The sequence below is a fragment of the Eptatretus burgeri genome, chromosome 10 (assembly GCF_056783735.1).
Source record: "Eptatretus burgeri isolate ZD-2024b chromosome 10, Ebu_testis_v1, whole genome shotgun sequence".
NCBI classification, from domain to species: Eukaryota; Metazoa; Chordata; class Myxini; order Myxiniformes; family Myxinidae; genus Eptatretus; species Eptatretus burgeri.
In genome coordinates, this window is record NC_140970.1 from 91,521,311 (window position 1) to 91,541,682 (window position 20,372).

At 43.5% G+C, this 20,372-nt stretch overlaps 1 protein-coding gene and 1 pseudogene across 2 annotated transcripts in view; one reads left to right on the forward strand and one right to left on the reverse strand.

Annotated features, from left to right (window-relative positions):
* Window positions 1-20,372, forward strand: part of RIGI (RNA sensor RIG-I) — a 78,285-nt gene that overhangs the window by 33,249 nt on the left and 24,664 nt on the right. For both annotated transcript variants that reach the window (XR_015062640.1, XM_085899411.1), the window contains exons 5-14: window positions 2,865-3,036; window positions 3,566-3,706; window positions 3,832-3,988; window positions 5,567-5,825; window positions 9,613-9,766; window positions 9,930-10,049; window positions 11,121-11,278; window positions 13,885-14,056; window positions 14,313-14,461; window positions 15,845-15,935. Coding sequence is in view for 1 of the 2 variants with exons in the window: in XM_085899411.1 (XP_085755537.1) it covers window positions 2,865-3,036; window positions 3,566-3,706; window positions 3,832-3,988; window positions 5,567-5,825; window positions 9,613-9,766; window positions 9,930-10,049; window positions 11,121-11,278; window positions 13,885-14,056; window positions 14,313-14,461; window positions 15,845-15,935 (1,573 nt within the window). In the remaining variant the exon portion in view is untranslated. The remainder of the gene's footprint in view (window positions 1-2,864; window positions 3,037-3,565; window positions 3,707-3,831; window positions 3,989-5,566; window positions 5,826-9,612; window positions 9,767-9,929; window positions 10,050-11,120; window positions 11,279-13,884; window positions 14,057-14,312; window positions 14,462-15,844; window positions 15,936-20,372) is intronic.
* On the reverse strand, window positions 7,322-9,367 carry LOC147019107 (uncharacterized; annotated as a pseudogene).

Consider the following 20,372-nt stretch of genomic DNA (forward strand, 5'->3'; position numbering starts at 1 on the left):
CAAATGCGTAAAATAATCAGCAAAGAGTACCTCCACAGAAAAAGACTAATTTTGAAGTCATACCTCTCTCCAAGAAACAAAACTAAAGCTATAAACCAACTTGCAGTGCCGGTATTCCAATATAGCTGTGCGATTATAAAGTGGCCACAATTGGAGATCAACAATTTAGACACCAAAACAAGAAAGCTTCTAACTATTCACAAGATATTCTGCAAACACCAATGCATACCGAGGTTGTACTTACCGTGACGAGAAGGATGAGGTGGTTTGATGGAGCTGAACCAAGTGCACAGAACATCGTGTGTAGGACTAGCGGAGCATGTGAAGAGCTCAACAGATTACCGGATGAGATTTGTACATGAGCAAGAAAACGACAAACCATAAAAGGCATTCTTAATCCATTTAGCAACAAACTTCCAAAAACAGGTGCAAATGATGGATACTACACAGGAAAACGAAACCGGAACAAAACAAAAAAAAGAAAAACTACAAAAAGAAATATGAGTAGATGTACTCTGACAAATGGGAGGATGACAAAAGAGCAGGAAGATTTTTTTAAAAAGAGCTTGACAGAATAGTGATTGACAAGGAAGGCTCTTAGGAATGGGTAAGAAGAGGTCAAATTAATTGAGATGGAGAACGAGTCATCATAAATGCCCAATACCAAGGACACGAGATGAATGCCTTTCAGAAAATGTTGGGATTGAGCCAATCGGACAAATGCAGGTTTTGTGGGGCAGAAACAGAAAGTACCAGTCACCTCCTTTCGGGATGTAAAAAAAAAACCTCATGTCAGAACAGCTGTACACAGAAAGACATGACACTGTCTGCAGAGAAATCCACTGGCATATCTGAAAACATCTCAACATCCCGGTCTCAGAACAATCATGGAAACACAAGCTAAATCAGATCCTTGAAACTTCACAAATAATGCTCACGCATGACAAGATGATCCTGTCAAGTGTGGACATTACAAACAAAGCACTGCGCCCGGACATAGTGCTCGTACACAAAAAGGAAAAGTCAGCATTGTTGATCGTCGTTTCGGTTCCCAGTGACTTTGGACTAAATGTTACAGAAATCAGGAAAATGAACAAACACCAGGATCTGAAAAATGAGGTCAAGAGCACTTGGAAATTTAAAAAAAAAGCTGAAATGATACCAGTGAAGGTTGATAAAACAGGAATGATACAGAAAACCCTAACTGAAAACTTTAAAATAATTCTGGGGAATGTCACTACATCCGAGCTACAAGTGGAGGCTGTCAGAGGTTCAGTGAAGAATTTGTACAGAACCCTTGGAATGAGGCTGAGAGAACGAAGTTTCACAATTTGGTTCATGAATCATTATCCTTTACCAAAAAAGGAGGTGGAGATTTTGAGTTCTGGGAGAAGTCCGTCCCACATTCTCAAACCCAAATGGAGATAACAACCAACGGGCCGTCAGGAGGAACCCGGATGGGATTCGGGTTTCGGCTGCTAATCCTCTGCCGTCAAACCCATCAAGGAGCAGCCAAAATTGAGTACATGACGAGCTTTTGCTTCATAAATGTAATCTCAATGGGTATCGCATTGGAGAAAAAGATTTCATCAAACAATTTTGCATACTGCACTTACTTAAACTTGTATTAAAAAAAAACAAATTAAAAGTTTCATCATATCTTGATTGCGTCATCGTATTTCTTTGTGCACTTGTGTGGCCTCATTCTGAGTTATTTGTTTGGATATTTCTCCACTTTGCAAAATTTCATGATGACCAATCATTGTATTATAACCACCGCCACCGAAGCTGGAGGACGGAGGTTATGTTTTCATCAGTTTGCTACTTGGCGAAAGTAGAAAGATTTCGCCAAGTATGTTGGTCTGTAACATCTGTTTGTCATACGATTTTTGTCCACAGTTTTGAAGCAATTGTTCTGAGTTTTTTTAATGTATGTTGGTGACTGGCCAAGGACAGCAACGCACATTTTTAGTCAGGATCTGAATGCGGATCCAAATAGTGGAATTTTAAAAAAGTGATTCTTCACCATTGAGAGATCGGGCAAAAAAATGAAATACAGCACAGCAGGGTATCTCAAAATGGTATGTACATATTCAGGTGAAACAGGGTGGATGGGTTAGGTGTGTTTCAAGGACGAAATTGCTTAAATTTCGGTGAAGATCCAAATAGGGATCCGGATACTGGAATTTTTAAAGTGATTAGTCATTATTGAGAGACAGGGCCAAAAACAATGTGTGGCACAATATCTCAGAGTTATGAACGGACTTGGACGAAACGCGTTGGACAGAATGAGTGTGTGACAAGGAAGAATTAATTTGATTTTTGGTGAAGATCTGAATCCGGATCCAGATCCAAGAGGGACATAAAACGTAAACTGTTCAGCCTGGCAGAGGTACGCGCTCTACCGAGTGCCCGTTCTAGTTTGTCTTGCAACAATCAGGATAATGAGGAGCACACCCCCCCCCACCCCCTCTCCCCTTTCCACCCACTTCAGCTGCTTTGTTCTCAATGTTAACGACTTGCTTTTGTACACTCATGGTATGAGAGTATGACATTCTGTAAGATAATTCAAGTGGAATGAAGTTGGATCCGTGATGAAAGCCTTGAAAGAACCACATTTTTTGCCTTTTGAGCAATTCCTCTACGATAGTCACATGCATGCTTTAAGGCTTCTTTTTCTTCTTCATTTTATTTAATGTGTGCATTGCAGTTTCAGAATGACTTGGCTCGAGTCACAACTACGGCACAGGTCCCAATGCAAGCGGATGTGTACGTTCCTCCATGAGCCTTGGATCACCGTAATCAAAAACTGATAAATAAAGTAACGTTGCTGATTGTTTTATTTTACCCCCCCCCCCCCCCAGGAGGAAAACAACAAAGGCCCCAGGGCGGCAACATTAGTGTTGCTTCATGCTTTACGTCGCTCCGACAACCTCTGCTGGTTTGAACACCTCATCGAGGCACTCAAACATAACCAACACTCTCACATCATCGAGGTCTTATTACCCTCGTCAGAGGAGAGGGTATTGCATTTGGGTCAGTTTGTTTGTTATTGTGTGCTGATTGTGGACCACAATTTTTACGCATTATCTGTTTTCCAATCGAGTACCTCTCCAAAGTATGGAGAATTAGAGTGCGAGTACGTCTATAAAATACGTCCTTTTAAAACCACACAAGCAAAGTCTCGGTGAGGTCTGCAATTTTGATTGCTTTTTGTAGTTTGAAAATGGTTTTGAATACCTAACTCGTCTGTAAGCTCCTTCCAACTCAAAAAAAAGTACGTAATTGTAGAAATCACACATTTTAGCAGAGATATTGATAATTGGCCGTCACGAGTGGTCACCTGAATGTGGTCACTTGAACAAAGTACAATGCTAGCAGCATGAAAGTTTTTTTATTTTTTTCCTCCAATTTTTATTTTGTTCACTTTAAAAATCAAGCTGCTTCTATGATGAACATTGTGCAACAACAGAGACATAGGTGGTAATTGAAAATGTCTCAAATGTTTACCGTTTCAGCCAAAAACAATTTCTCTTGCTTTTTCTCTCTGCATATTTGTATGAAGAGGATCAAAGTGAGAATTCTGAAGACGACTACAGAAGAGGAATGAAACAAACCGAAAACCGATTTACGATGCGGGATTATCAGTGGGAGCTGGCTGAGCCCGCTCTCTCCGGTTTGAACTGCATCATCGTAGCACCAACAGGTGCGTCATTCCCACGCAAGTTCTGGAGACGAGAGCTTGCGAGTGCTGTCAAGTTGGGAGGTGCGTTTTGGTTTGGTTTCATGCCAGTAATCGTTGTGCGGTTGTGTGCACCCCCGGGATGCTAGGTAGTGGGAAGACCTTGGTGGCAGTCACGATTTGCCGACGGCACCTGGAGTCTGCCTGTACGGATGGGAAACCCCGTCGAGTTGCCTTCCTCGTGAGGACTAATCCGATGTTGCAGCAGCAATTTGACGTGTTCACCAACGCCTTGAAAGGAACCAAGTTTGTAATCGTTTTCATCCTTCTCCAGTTGTTTGTTTTCCTTTTCCTTGTTTGTATCTCTGCAAAATTTGTTTGGGAATATCAAGGTAAATGCAATGTGTTATTTTACTTTTACTTAGGCTATTCCACTCAGAGGTGAGTGCATTTATCTTTGGGCTATCCTGCCAGCACATTCTGAAAAGTATAATACAGTAAGCCCTCACTTAACATCGGCCCGGTTAACATTGTTTCGTTATTAATTCGCTGATGTATTGAGGATATACTCGTTTAAAGTCGTTCACCGTTCCGTTATAAAGTCGTTTTACCTCTAATTTAGTACCAAACTCGTGGTTTTCCTCGTTTTAAGAAAGAAAGTTATCTTCAGCTTGGCCAATGAAGCAGGTTTTGATGAGGTGGCGGAAGCCGACGCCACACAACCTCTGCAATCACACGGAGAAGATCTGAAACCAATGAAGATTTGAAGCAATGAGAAATGAGAAAAAAAGCAACTGGAGATGATGATATTCAATTGTTTGTTAAAAATTATTTAAAACTTATACTCGATATTTAAATAATGTCTTTTGTCTAACGATTAAAAAAAATTCCCTCAAACCTAACCCCCCCCCCCCCCCAATTACATTATGGGGAAATTGGATTCACTTAAAGTCGTTTCAGTTAAAGTCACACTTTTCAAGAACGTAACTACAACGTTAAACGAGGACTGGTTGTAATGTACTTTTCAAAACATCAACTTGACCAGAGATTTTTTGATCACACATTCATACGACTTGGAATGACCAATTGGTGGATCTCTGCTTTATGTTTCTTAATTGGTCGATTTTAATTGGTTAAAAAAACATTTTTTTACCTTAATTATGCCATTACTGAAGAAGTCACCGGGGGCATTAATGTTTTCAGGTTGTTCATCCGTGATGGGGTTTTCGTTACCGCGATAACTTAAGAATTGCTGAAGGGATCCCAGTCAAACTTGCTGCACACATGTGTATAACGATGTGAAGATAAACTGATTAGATAATGGGGTCAAGAGGTCAAAGGTCAGATGTTCCATTTCGTTAAAAAAAAAATCTGTTATCGTGCTAACCAGTGAACCAGTGATGGGATTTTGACCAAATGTGGTATAAGTATATATTATGATGCAAAGATGAACTGATTAGATTTTAGCATCGACAGGTCAAAGGTCAGAGGTAATGTCATGTCAAAATGTGGATACCTGAGAACAGCTGAAGGGATTTAAATCAAACTTGGTACAAGTATGTATAATGTTGTATTATGTGGACGGAGGCATATCGCTTGATGTCGCGATGTCGAAGAGCGCCTTTCTAGTTGATTTATTTATTCTTCAATGCTCACTGTCATGTTCGAATCGTCGAGACTGATAAAGTTTTCACATGGTGACTATCACAGACTCCTCAAACAAGAAAAATGCAATTTGATCGGAAGATTACCTTATGGACACTTATCTTTGCGGTCTTCTGTGAAAACATTGTTAGAATGAACAATGAACCCTTGTTTCTTAATTCCATCTCTCATATCCATCTCTAACCCCCTTCATTCTTCAAATCCACACTCCATGTCTAGATACACGGTGTCCAAGCTCGGCGGCAATAATGAAGAGGGGGAATCTTTTTCCGTCGCCTCATCTGCCTCGGTCATGGTGATCTCAGCACAGATTCTTGAGAATGCTCTGTTCTCGGGTAGTCTGCCTTCACTGTCCCATTTTTCTCTACTTGTGCTGGATGAGTGTCACCACACCATGAAACGGCACATGTATAACAAAGTCTTGCTGTTCTACCTCAAGCAGAAACTGTGCAATTTACCATCTGCCTTACTTCCACAGGTCAGTGCTTTCATTTGTTAGAAGGGACACTCACCATACATTAAACAAAGATGACAATACATACATGGATTTTGCGCAATCTCAGTATTTTAAGCATGTCTTGGACATTTGTTTTTTAAAAATATTGATGGCCAAAAGTTTACGCATCAGTCTTGGACAGCTTGATTGATGACATTGTTGGGAGATTGATCAATCGATCAATCAGAAGAAACAGTATCTCAACAGGTTTGGTTTCCTTATTGAATGACCGACTTTTTGGTATGCTTACAGGAAGTGGTGGGGGCACATGTACCATAACTGGGGGAAATAATGCAACATGAATTGCACTAACCTCCAATGACGTAAAAATGAAATTGTAAATTTACCCCTGCCACCGAAGGCAGACTGAGGTTATGTTTTTAGCCCTGTCTGTCTGTCCGTCTGTCTGTCTGTCTGTGTTTGTCTCTTTGTGTTCAGGATATCTCAAAATATTATGGACAGTTCCGAATGAATTTGGTGTGTTACAAGGCTGAATTGATTAGATTTAGGTGACAATCTGGATCCGAGAAAGTTTTATAATTTGAAGTGATTCTTCACCACTGAAAGATGGGGCCAAAGACGATATCTACCTGCATAAATCACTGTGAATTTATTGTGTATTTGTCTGTTCCCATTCATTAGGACAATTTAAGTAGACTTTTAAAAGGCCAATCTTTTAACATGACTGGGTGTTCACTGCGGTGTATTTTTCAAGATTAAAAAAAAAAAAACTCGAAAAACATTTTTGAGAAAAGAGTAATTACGGCTCTTATATTGGAAATGTAGACGGTGACTTGCAACCGGGCATCAAGGGAGGTGTACAGAAACGTTTTTTAAAATACAAGGCGCAGGGAGGTGAAATTTGCTGTACACGATGTGTAATGTGTGCAGAGTAAAACGAGTGTTCATTTTTATCTGTAGGATGTCTAATAAATAAAGAAGATAAAGCACACCTGACACTAGGCCGAGGCTTCAGACTTTGGCACATTCACGAGGCTGTACCGTCAAAACGAAACATCCCAGAAGATAAAATATGATCACATTTGTACATGTCGTGTTTTAAAATAACACTTTTTCTTGCTACCTTCCCCCACACACTCAAATCATATCTTCCAGTCTCCTTGAATATTTTGAATAAAATAATTCCAACCCGTCATTTTTGGATGGGCTTTTATACTGGTATCGTATTATATTTCAAAAAGTTGTGGACTGGTTATGCCATAACTTGATGGATGAGTTGGTTAGGAGAGGAGAACAAGCTGATTCGATTTTTGTCACGGTACGGATGCATATCCAGCCAATCAGTGGGATACAAAATCTAAACTGTTCAGCCTGAGGTATGCGCTCCACCGAGTGCCATTGTCATTCAAGCGTGTGGTTTAACCCGAAGACGTAGAATCGGGTGGAGATCCGAGAGCTGCTGTGGTGAAGTAAGAAAATTAATCCAGTATCTGGAAATTATCACTGTAAATAAGGACTTATGGTTGCACTTGGTTGTCCATGAAGTTACTCATCACTCCAAAGGGCCGAATGATCAGAGGTTGTGAGGCTGCCAGGTAGAACCAAGATATCTTGACATCCAACGGCCATCCCACACCCCGTCTCTTCTGCAAATCATAGCATTCAAAATCTTCATCGGCACCACCAACAGATAAATCAGCAGCAAAACTGGAATCTCCAACAGAAGTCCATTTGACTCGATTAGTATTTGCTGTGCAAGAAAACTACTCAAGATGCTTTTTGAATAATCTTGTGACTTTGCAATAGAAAGTGGACCGAAATCTCCAGGCTGTTGAAAGCAAACTCGAGCAGTGGCAGAAGTAATCCAGAGGTTCATTCCGACCGTGTTATTACATGAACTGCGCTTTTGACAGTTTAAAAAAAATAAATAAAGATTCAGACAATCATTCAGAGTCTGTATGCCGGGTGATGAGCACATATTGATGACATTTCTGGTAGGCTTTTGTGTATCTGATGCTGATTGGAGTCACCAGAGCTATATGGATCACGAGCAAAAAAGTCACAAGGTTGTCCCCATCCTTCCAGAAATAGATCATACACTATATGGCAACTGCAGATTCGGAAGCACTATAGCTAAGTGGTCTACTCATCTGTATGGCCGACTGACCTTTGCCTCCAATAGGGGCTAAGGCAAGGTTTCCCACTTCATGAAACAATTTATCCTTCTACGTTTCCAAGGAATAATTTATTGGTACAAGCGCAATGTGAAGCTGACTGAGCCTTGTTTGTAATCTTACGAAGGGCCATTTGTTCTTGAACCTCGTGTATGACTATGATTTTATGATTGCTACAGCACTAAATATGAATCTTTGTAGTTGTTGAATAGTGTAAAAGCTGCTATTTTGTGGAAGAGGCTTATTATTAGATTTGTTCCACCTTCGGTGGTGGCGGTGGTAGTTACCCCCCCCCCCCTTCCCCATCCAGTAAAAGTATCAATATTAAAGCAAATAAAAATAAAAGCATGACATAACTTTTCTATGATTAAACACCAAGTTCCCAAATATGTTCTGCATGATTGGAGAAGTAAACAAGGCCTGAACCATACCCTCACATAACATTGATCTGAAACGATCCCCAAACTTATCCAAAACACAACATTCCGAGGTGTGTGATATTTCGATGCAAATCGTGCATTATAAGAGATGTTTCATGTGTATGGGGGTAATGAATGTTGACACAGTTTGATGATCCGTTCCAAAGAATTTGAGGCTGTGCTTGCCTTTCTTCCTATCATGATGTGGCATCACTTGTACGTACTTGAGAAGTCAATAGGAGCACAGAAGCACATGAAAAGGGCATATTTGTCAAATAAAATGCTGGAAACCATGTGGCATGGAGGGTCGCATGACGAGCAGCAATCTCCCATTGCGCACAGCACAATAAGGAACAGGGCATCTTCTGGCTCACATTACAGAGGATTCTTTTGCGCACAAACTAGACAATACCCCTGCACAGTCTTGTTGGGCTCCACAGACCACTTTTTCTGCTTTATAGTGGGTACGTCACCCATAGCCTTCAGAAAAATAGCCACCTTGTCCCGTGGACCATTCCTCCTGCACCATGCTCTCTATAGTCTGCACCGACAGCTGGTAGGAAAATGGCAGCAGTCTTCTACTTTCCGAACATATTTTACCATCCCCCGACCCCCCTCCTCCTGTCGCTGCTTCTGCTGCTGCTTCACTCCTCCCCTGTACCCTAGCCTCACTTACTCCACCTCGAGTAGATTCTCCTCCTCCTCCTCCTCCTCCTCCTCCTCCTCCTCCTCCTCCTCCTCCTCCTCCTCCTCCTCCTCCTCCTCCTCCTCCTCCTCCTCCCGTGACGTCTCCCTCTCTGACCTTTTCTTTCTTGCCATCTTCTCTTGGATTCCCTTCATTATTACTTCCATTCTCGACATTTCCTTTCCCTTTTGGACACTCCTCACAGTTGTTTTCTCCAACACAGCGGTCCATGTTAGGAATGGCCTCTTTTGCAATATTGCACTTTATGGCAGAAAAAAAAAAAGAGACGAGTTATCTTGCAAACAAAAACTCCTGCAACAAAGTACCTCCAGTACGTAATATATAAATGTCGTGCAGACGAGAGTGCACAACAGCCAATTCCACTGCTGGTACAGGCAAAGCTGTTGATGCAGGACACGATCTGAGACCGAATTGATTGTCCAGATGTTCTCTTCCTACGTTTCGTAGCTTTGCAAAGCTGCTCGCATTACAGTAGTTACATGAGGTTGTCTTGTCCTGTTTTGTCACAGATCGTTGGACTGACGGCATCCGTGGGTACTGGAGATAAACAGAATGTGGTGAATCACGTTTTGCAGTTGTGTGCCAATCTGGATTGCCCAAATATAATAACAGTGCGCAAAAATTGTGAAGAACTTGCCGAGTACATCACACAGATAGAGCCAGGTAAGGATTTTTGTGTCTATTTTTGTAACCCCAAGAAACTCTGACGTTGCTTGGCTCATTGGACAGAGTTCACATAATTGTCATCTTGATCACTGGGATAATGATTACTTGTGTTACGAATTTATTACATCGGCTGCATTTTGCCATCATGTGCTTCCCGCAGAAATAATTGAGGTTGGTCAACGAGTTGACGATACATTTTCGCCCCTGATCTCTGGAGTTATGGATGAGGTGGAGGGGCTACTTGTGGAGGTGTGCCAGACTTCAGGTGTCGACATACGAGGTTAGTTTGAAGGAAGAAGTCGAGCTGGAATCGACTTGCGATTGATGGTATCCGTTGAAAAAGCTAGGCGTTGTTGGCTTTCATCAAAGCCAAATTTGTACCTATTTTAAACAATTAGGAAACTTTGCTATCTTCAGCCGTCTTGATTTTAACACGAACCATTATTATCCCCATGCTTAGGGTCACGGGTCAAAACTGGGGGGAAATTTTTTTTTTTAATTTAAAATTTGATATTGACTCATTTGTGGCGGAATCTTTTGGCATCTTTCAACCTCGCTTTAGGTGGGAAGCTTGGGGATTTGCGATGGCGCACCATCGACTTCGCTCTCGTGTTAAGACTTGTCGTGAATCTCCTTTAAGAAGTAAATTGATGAATGCACATTGGTACGGGATAACCTAAATCTTCCTGTGTGTATATATCAAGGGGGGAAACTAATTGAGATGTTCACATGGCAGAGCAGAGAGCAGGCAAGGTTTGATCGATTCAAGTTTTAATAAACAAAGCCAACAATGTGTGAAAAATAGGTCGGTCGATAAACTTCGATCTGAACTTTTATTCCAGAAATGAGCTTGTATACAAACATCTTGTGTAGCCAATTGGCTTGATTAAATTATATAATTATTGATAATGTAGTGGTAAGAGCATCCGCTCTGAGTCTGCGAGGTCAGAGGTTTGAACCCGACCCCGGCGAAAGGTTATGGTACGTGCTGCTTCCTTGCATGACACTTAGCATTTAAAAGGATAGAGCATGGACAAACAACCCTAGGTTGACAACCATGCGCAGGCTTTATGGGCTCATGCCTCCTCCTGCATTGAAGTTCCTTGTAAGGGTCAACTCGTATGCAGAATATATATTTATTAACTGCCACATGCTCGTCATCTCACTTACCGCAGTCGAGATTTTCAGCAAGTGCACAGGAAGCACGCGATTTATGGATTGTAGGTTAACGACACCAGAAAGATAGATTTCCTAGATAATTAATCTACCTACATTACTTTGCTTTTATAAACAAAAATCCAGGTCAAATATCAACTTCCCTATTCATGCCTTGGATATTGTTGTGTGGCAGTGCTCGGGAAAGATGTACCACGTAATAACCGAGGTGAGCCGGTATACGAACAATGGGTCATCTCCACGCAACGGTGCGGTGTGACCCTAAGTCTCACCGACGACGTTGCTGAGCGCAGAGTGTGCCGACAAATTCTGGCCTGCACGGAATATCTCAGGGTAAGCATTAAAGTTTGAAATGAAATTGCAAATCACGTTCCGTAAAGGTTGGGAAAGTTTGATGGAGGAATAATTTTTAGGAAGCCGAGCGAAGACTTGAATGAAAGCAATGTGGACCCAAGTACAAAATGTTCCCACATAACATGGCCTTTATCAAGTCGAGGAGTCATACAATTTTTTGACGTCCATTTAACATAAATGTACTGCACATTGTCTTTTGCCGGATAGGGCCTAAAAACACGGTCAGTCGCCTTAATTCCCGTTATAATTACCATCCGAGGATGATTCTCGGTGTTCGGTCCCAAAAGCCCGGCAAGTTTTTTTTTTTTCCTCCCCGAATATGCCGCATGGCATGCAGTTTTGTTTTGTACGTAAATCAAGGCTCATGGAGAAGCTAAATGAAAGAGGGCAGCAGGTTCATACACTGATGGGCTCAAAAGTGAACAGAGTGACAACATTACTCAAGAGTGAAAGGGTTGTTGTGGGGGTGAGGGGTCAGTGAGAGTAGAGTAGAGTAGGGGTGGGTAAGGGAGAAATTATGAAGTGACGATGGGCAGAACTTTTGAAGGATTGCTGTGATAGACGAGACAGACACATGAAAACGGATCCATAGAAAAGACAATAGATGGATGATGGAATGGAGTCGAGTATTCACCGTATAATTTGAGAAGGGAACCAGGTGTGGGATCCTGGCAAAATACGTGTGACCTGGGAGGACTAGTGGAGGATGGAAGAACGAGAAGGCAGGAGTGAGGAATATAAAGAAGTGAGTCAAAATAAAACATTAAGTCAACCTGCCTATTGTGGGCAAGAAGCGCACCTTCACTGCCAAGACATGTCAATGACACTGAATGTGTTGGAATCAACCTCCTCCAGGAGAGCAAGAGTGGAAGCAGCTGAATCAGGCCACAGTTTGGATGCATATTCTATAATGCTTTGGGTGAAGGCCTTAAACACTATAATGAGCTCTGAGCAGCTTTGAATGGGCTTACTCTGCGGAAAATGCTGAGTTGTCAGCCAGACACCTCAGGCCAGTTTTTTTTTTTTTTTTTTTGTATACACCGTCGAGGCTCGTATGAGAGCTAACACGCGCAACGTACAACAAGGGGAGCAGGAGACAAGAGCGGCGGGCAAGGGAAGGAAAAAAAACGGTGTAGAACAGAGACACGAGGAGATCTGTGGAAGGGAGGGAGATAGGGTGGGGTACACAGGGTAAACAAGATGGACACAACAGGGACGTTCAGGTCCTTACAGTGCAGGAACTTTCAGGAAGGAAATCAGGGAATTTTAAGGAGGTGGGTTTGGGGTGGATTCGCAGGGGTAGAAGAGAATGTGGTTTTGGATTGGGGAAGATAAGAGGTGGTGTTGAACAGCCGTTTTGAAGACCTGGAGGGAAGAATGGGATTGAAGAGAGTGTGGGAGTTTGTTCCAAAGGTGGGGAAAAAGAGGAATTAAAGAGTGAAGGTGAGCAGTGATTCTTCATTTTGGTAGTTTTAGCAGAAGGGGGTTGCTGGCGGATCTTGAGTGCCCTGAGGAAATATGGGGGGACATATCTTAGACAGAGCGAAGGGGAGTGGGGGGGGAAGCAAAGCTGGAGAGGAGATGGTAGAAGACAGAAAGACCACTGACCTGCCTGCGATGAGAGCGAGAGACCCTAAGAATCGCCCTCATCGCGGGAGGTACCAACGATCATAAATGCCTTGGTTTCCACAGGGTAAGCCGAGAAAGGTGAGAGGCAGGAGCACCAGCCCAGAGGGGAGAGCAGTACTCCATCAGGCCGCAGACAAAAGCTTAGTATGTGATCAGGAGCTCAGGTGTGCCAAGGAAGGACTTTGCACGACGGAGGATGCCCAGTCAGCAACTGGCTTTGGAGGCCAGGTTAGAGATGTGTCTCTCCCAGGAAAGATCATGACAGATCGTGACACCCAGAAGCTTGAATGAAAGGACCTCTTCAAGAGGATTTTTGCGAAAGTAGATGGGGGGAGGGGTCCAGACAATCCTCCCAGAGAGACATGGTGAGAGTTTTTGGCCCCGTCAGTCCACACAATATTAGTTTTTTTCGCGAGTATTGTCCAATACAACTCCATCCTTCAGGGGTGAAGGCGTACCGGAGGCAGACTCGACCAGCTGCCACCTGTATTTTAGTGCACATTGAAAAGCTTGAGAAATTTCAACAAAGAGGTTGATGTTGGGTTCTGTTTTGATGAAAGACTGATATACACTGTTTTTTTGGTTACGCACAGGATCTTTAGGTACCCATCAGATCAGTGCGACCTTCAAGGTGGATAACAAACTGCTTTTTGCGATTGCTTTACCACATGCTTCAGTGTACCACATTTGGGGTGTTGAATGGGACATATTGGATCTGTTACTCGAAGAACTGGTGAAGGAGAGAAAAAAGTTTGTTGAGAAAATAATTCAAGGAATTGTCAGGAGCCGCGTCAGTACTTTGATGGGAAGACGAACGGGCCAGCACCGGTTGTCAATGATGCGTCTTATTCGGGTGGCAAAAGGGCTTGTTTATTTGACGTGCCGTTGTCTAATAATTGCGATTACAACGATAATGGTCGATATTTTTTCATTCCGTTTTGTGTGTATTCTGACAGAGTTACAACAACAGCCTGATAATCAACAACACTGCTCGCACGTGTGATGCTGCTTCATTCCTGCTCAAGTTCTCCGACAAGATGAGAAATGCCTTTGACGATTATGGCGAAGAATACAAGCTGGAGCGAACTGTAATAGAAACAGAGGAAAAGTTGAGAGCTATCTTATGCCGTAAGCCTCAAGTGTTGCTCGATTCCGCTCTTCAGAAGGGAATATGAGGGGGGGGGGGGAATCAGGAGGATGAAAAAGAACGGATGGGAAGAATCGGAAACTATAGCTGGAGAAATGGACAGATTAGAGGATTGGGGTGGTGTTGAGGTTGGGAGTTGGAAACTGAAGAATGGAAAGTGGGAGGGAAGAATTGTTTAGCAATGGGAGTGGAGATGAAACTCGTCAAGGTGATAGGAAGAGGTGTGTTGTTCCACAGGTATAGAATACCGGTTGAAAGTTTTGCAAGATGCTGACAGCGGAGAAAGTCCCCAGCTGGTCGCACTGCAGGATTTGCTCAGGGAACAGTACAAGACCACTCCCACTACCAAGACCCTGCTGTTCGTGTGCACGCGGGATCTTGGCCAGGTAAGTTGTGAAGAACCGTGTACAAATGATCAATGCAATGGCACCTCAACACGATCCGGAGGACTTGTACAAAAAACATGAATGCCTTGAACAGCCCATGGTGACCAATAAGGTGACGATGTACTCCACAGATGTTCATATTTATGTTAACATTAAAAGCAGGTTCTGTTTGTCCTTTCCTTATAACTTGGTAAACTACTTTTTTGTCCAATAGCATACCTTTTTGAACACTTTGCAAATTTTATTTTTTTTATGACCACATTGAAATTTTACAAAACTGGGCAGTTCCGTAGAATGCAACAGTGAAGGGAGATTGCTGTATTACCCTGCGGTGTTTGCATCATCATCATCATCATCCGAGATCAGCAGTACGCAAAACATGTCCAGCTATTCTGAACAACACCATACTCCTCCATCAAATGCAAAATCAATGTCCATGTCCTTTGAGGAGTGCCGACGGTGGAGCTCGCAGATTTTTTGGATTCAAGTACACACGACTTCCACTTATTCGTCAAATTAAAAATAACCTTGGGGGAAGATGTTTTGCACCTGTTGGAGAGGTCAGCACATCCATGTTGACTGTGTTAAGGACATATTAGATGGAAGGCTTCTGTGCTAGGATCAGCAAGTTCATTGACTGCTGGAGTAAGTGCATTGAGGACAATAAGGAATCTGTAGAATGGTGACATGAATAACAGTTGTCAGTTTTACGTCTTATTCGTTAAAGTGACCGAACCTTCATGGATAAACGTTGAAGAGCCTGCAACATGGTCTGGAATTGCCAACCTGATGAATTTTAGTTTTACTCCACTTAATTTTCAGGCCAGCTTTTGTTGCTGAGCTTTTTAGGACTTTGGATGCCTCCACCAACCCATCCATCGATTTTGCATCTTACGCCGTGTCATCGTCAATATCTGCAGTGAAGTTCTTATCGTCGGAGAATGCATTTCCTGAATGTCTGGTCAAGCATGCGGTCTTTGACTGAATTGAAAAGCTCCGATGTAGTGACACGTCCTTTTAGAACGCCGGATCTAATTCGGAAGTTGGTGGTCCTGTTCTCATTTTCAAGAACGCAGCTTGAGAAAGTGGTCATATAGAAGACTGAACGTTCTACAGGCTTGTTGGGGAGGTTTGTGGATTTCAAGATCAGCCAGAGCAATTCCACATCTACGGAATCAATCGTTACTTTGATGTTCACAAATGAAATGCAGATGGCACGTGCTTGAATTGCAGTGCCTTTCTTGGCCGAGATCGATTTAATTTCCTGAAGGCGATACCAGCCCAATGACGGTGCATTTTGACATTTGAGACGTACTTCTGCATGACGTAGGACCACAATGATTTTCCATTGTTATTTCTAATCAATTGTCCATGTTTCTGCAGGTGTTGATTGATTGGATGGAAAAAAATCCATTTTTAGCAGAACTCAAACCTTGTCTCCTGCTCGGCCGCTGTCGGTCGTCTGCTCAAGGAAGTATGGCTACCTTCCCATCCATCCGTCACCATGTCAATTTGTTTTCGTGTGTATTTGGTACATTTTGTCTCTTGGCACATTGATTGTTCATTTAAAAAATATTTACAGTTTATATTCTTGTTATCGCCATGGGTTGACTCAGCCTGTCATCCTTCCGAGGTCGGCGAAGTGAGTCCGAGTGTACTGGGCCCAGTGTATGCCCCGGTTAGAAAAGGTTACCATATCCCTGTGTGTCGTAAGAGGCGACCAGGGTTGCGTCAGGAAGGGCATCCGGCGTAAAAACCTATGCCAAATCATTATGCGGCCAACAAAACGAATTTCCATACCGGATCGGTCGAGGCCCGGGTTACCAACGACCGCCACCGGTACCGACGGTCAGCAGGGTACCAGTGGAAATTGTGCTACTGCTGGGCAAAGGAGGAGAAGGAGACGGGGAAGGCGAGTCCGGAGGCAGTGGGAGAGGGGGAAGGGTAGAAGTGTGGAGGTGAGAGTTGGAACTCTGAATGTTGGGACGATGACTGGCAAAGGGCGAGAGTTGGCTGATATGATGGAGAGAAGAAAGGTGGACATACTGTGTGTACAAGAGACCAAGTGGATGGGGAGTAAGGCTCGGAGCATTGGAGGTGGTTTCAAACTGTTCTACCATGGTGTGGATGGGAGGAGAAATGGTGTCGGGGTAATCCTGAAGGAAGATTATGTCAAGAGGGTATTGGAGGTGAGGAGAGTGTCTGACCGAGTGATGAGTGTGAAGTTGGAAATTGAAGGGGTGATGATGAATGTCATCAGTGCATATGCCCCGCATATGGGGTTTGAGATGGAATATAAATAAGATTTCTGGAGTGAGTTAGATGAAGTGGTGGAGAGCGTGTCCAAGGATGAAAGAGTGGTGATTGGAGCAGATTTCAATGGGCATGTTGGGGAAGGGAATAAAGAGGATGAGGAGGTGATGGGTAGGTACGGTCTCAACAAGAGAAATGTGGAAGGGCAAATGGTGGTAGAGTTTGCAAAAATAATGGAAATGGCAGTGGTAAATACGTATTTCAAGAAGGAGGAACACAGGGTGACGTACAAGAGTGGAGGAAAGTGCACACAGGTGGATTACATCTTAAGCAGGAGATGCAACCTGAAAGAGATTAGAGACTGTAAGGTGGTGGCAGGGGAGAGTGGAGCTCAACAGCATCAATTGGTGGTCTGTAGGATGATTTTGGAGGTGAGGTTGAGGAAGAGAGTGAGGGCTGAACCTAGGACCAGATGGTGGAAGCTGAAGGAGGAAGACTGTTGCGTGGAATTTAGGAAGGAGGTGAGACAGGCGTTGGATGGTGGTCAAGATGGGTGGGATGATTGGGCAACTACAGCAGAAGTGGTGAGGGAGATAGCAAGGAAGGTACTTGGTGTGACATCTGGACAGAGGAAGGAAGATAAGGAGACTTGGTGGTGGAACGAGGAAGTACAGGAAAGTATAAGGAAGAAGGGGTTGGCGAAAAAGAAGTGGGATAGTCAGAGAGATGAAGAAAGTAGGCAGGAATACAAGGAGTGGCGGTGCAAGGCAAAGAGAGAGGTGGCAAAGGCCAAGGAAAAGGCATATGACGAGCTGTATGAGAAGTTGGATACAAAAGAAGGGGAAAAGGATTTATACCGATTGGCAAGACAGAGGGACCGAGCTGGGAAGGATGTGCTGCAGGTTAGGGTGATAAAGGACGTAAATGGGAATGTGATGACGAGCGAGGAGAGTGTGTTGAGAAGGTGGATGGAGTACTTTGAGGAGCTGATGAATGAAGAAAATGAGAGAGAGAGAGAAGGTTGGAAGAGGTGCAGATTAGTCCATTTGCCGTTATTATGTGTTCCGGAGTCAACCTTGTTGATGTGGAAAGTGTATGGTTTTATGATTGTTTTGGACTAACATGGGTCCATTAATAAAATTCAGGTTGGTTGCCGGGGTGGCGACCTTGGGGAACTCCTGTAATTTGCATAAATTCAAGATGGCCTCTACAGGTCAGACGATTGGGCTAAGTTTTTAATCGGTCAACATATAATCCTGTGTAATACCTCTTTTCCTTATGATTTTGACATGAGGAATTCAATTTTGGGGTTATTTTTTTACGTTCAGGAATAAATAGAGGTTCACATGAAATGTCCATGACTATGTTCTGCTGAAAATTATGCAACACCAATGCAAAAGTGAAGTCATGAATGGTTCACAAAAGTATATTTATAATCAGAAAGCATACACATTGTCATGTCATCATATTGGACATCTTAGGAACAGAGGACATAGAGCCGAGAAGACAACTTACGTATTGTTCATTCGCATTCATTGTACTCGTCCCCTTCCGTATCCTCATCTCTTTCCAGTTCTGCTTCGGCACTCCCTTCTTCCACTTCACTTTCACTGTCCTCCACAGTCTTGTGTGGGTTGAAGCACTTGTCACTGCAACCACAAGTGCAGTATAGCGTGCAGGAGATCTTTGCATGGTGACAACTGCAACTTTCAGTACTGCAGGCCTTCCCCTCTGCTTTGCATCCACACCGCACAACATCCATGAGGTCCAAAGGGGTTGGTGGAGTAGCAGAAGTTGCTGGCACTGGGATTCCATCTCTGATGTCCCATCCATATTTTGTAATGTCAAGTTCAGGTGGGGCCTGCTGATCAGCTGATTTTGCAAGTACTGTCTGTAGATGTGCACGCAAAATATGTAGGAAGAGATTGATCTCAGTTGGAGGTAATGCCATGAGCTTGAGGGGCTTGCCAGACTTCCTTGTGTACATATAGTACCTCATCCCACTCATCGTGGTACCTTCTGGCTGACCATACACAGGGCACGGAAGAATGTCCGCCCTGCTTCTATGAGCTGTTCATGGCTTGATTTCAGCTCGCCAAGTGCGGAGTACAAACCAGGGAAGTTGCCAGCTCTCAGTGTCTTCAGTGCTGACACTTTGCCCTTGCCGTATGGGTATGACGTGGTATCTGAGCCAGTGATGCAGTGCATTTCTAAAAGCTGCAGACACTCGGGGCCAAGCTGGTCAGAGGTGGTGTTGCTATCCCAAATTGCTCCATCCCACCTTTCCATCTGCACTGTGGCCTGATGGTTTACTGGGTTTACCAGCACAACATCAATACAAAAACATCAGTGTCATCAGAGAGGATACGTATCACTCTTGCATTACATTCAGCAGCCATGAGCAGGTGTGAGATCATTGTAATGTCTGCTTCATCATGGTTGAACGCACCATGGCTACGGCTCTCCACAGTAACTCCTTCACCAAAGTTATAGGTACTCAAAACCTTGGACAGCTGCAATTTGTTCTGCTTGTTTTTCAGGAGGGCGTCTCGACTAGGCAGGGGTGTGTTTATTGTGAGGTCATAGTTGATGGAACCAATGCCAGCACGCCTCACTCATTCATGGTCCTTTGCAGAAACATCATAATATTTGTCAAAGACCAAGATCTTCTGACCAGCAATGGTAGACAGCCTTGTCTTGATGGACTCAACTAAGACTGACACAGTTCCCCTGAAAGGCCAGACAATATGATAGAGAAGTTGGCTCGCGTCAACAATGGTAACATCTGGTTGCAGAGGCTGTTGTGCCTGAACACAGAGTTTGTGTGCCAGTGGTGCTTTGTTGCCTTTCCTTAAGCACCCATATTCATCAATCAGTGAGGGGGGGTACTGTGCAGAGCTCAAACTGGAAGATAGGTCCAAGCTCCATTTGTCTTTGCTGTCCAATAGTCAGCAGCCTGAGGAAGATGGTTTCGAGATCAAAGATCGTCTTGTCCCCAATTTTCACTCCTTTCTGTAAGTGCTCCATTGTCTTGATGGGGCATGAGATGGTTGCATGGAATCCACCTGGAAGGGATGCATGGAACTCTGCAACCATTTTCTGACCTATAACCATGGAATCCTCAACATTCACTTCAGCTTCTCAGGGAGCAATTCGACCATTGGCAATGTTGCACAGATGTGGTGAGTGATTCTCAAGAGGATGAGACACATTCGACAATTCAAGTAAAATCCGGCGCCTATCATCTGCATCAAGTTCTCTCCTCTTCTTCCCCTCCTCCTTGTGACGTGGTCCGATTCTTGTGTCCTTTTCTCTCACTTGGTCTTCATTGTCCTTGTTTGAGGAGTCAGGGTAGATGTGCTCCATTGTATCTGAGATGTAGGCAGTGACAGGAAAGGAATCAATCCACTCTGCTACCATCTCTGGAGAAAGAGTCATACCCTTGAGGCCACCCTTGCCAATTCTAATAGCAGTTTGTTCACCGAACTGATCAGAGCTCACACCATTCCAAATGCCTTCCTGGTGACGACACACAAAAGCACCTGATATGAGCTCTGACTTGGCATCTGGTGGCAGCAGATAGCGCATCTCCAGAAGGTGATGGGTGATGTAACAGGAATAGTGATGGTGACCAGCAACAAAGAAGTAGGGAAGCATG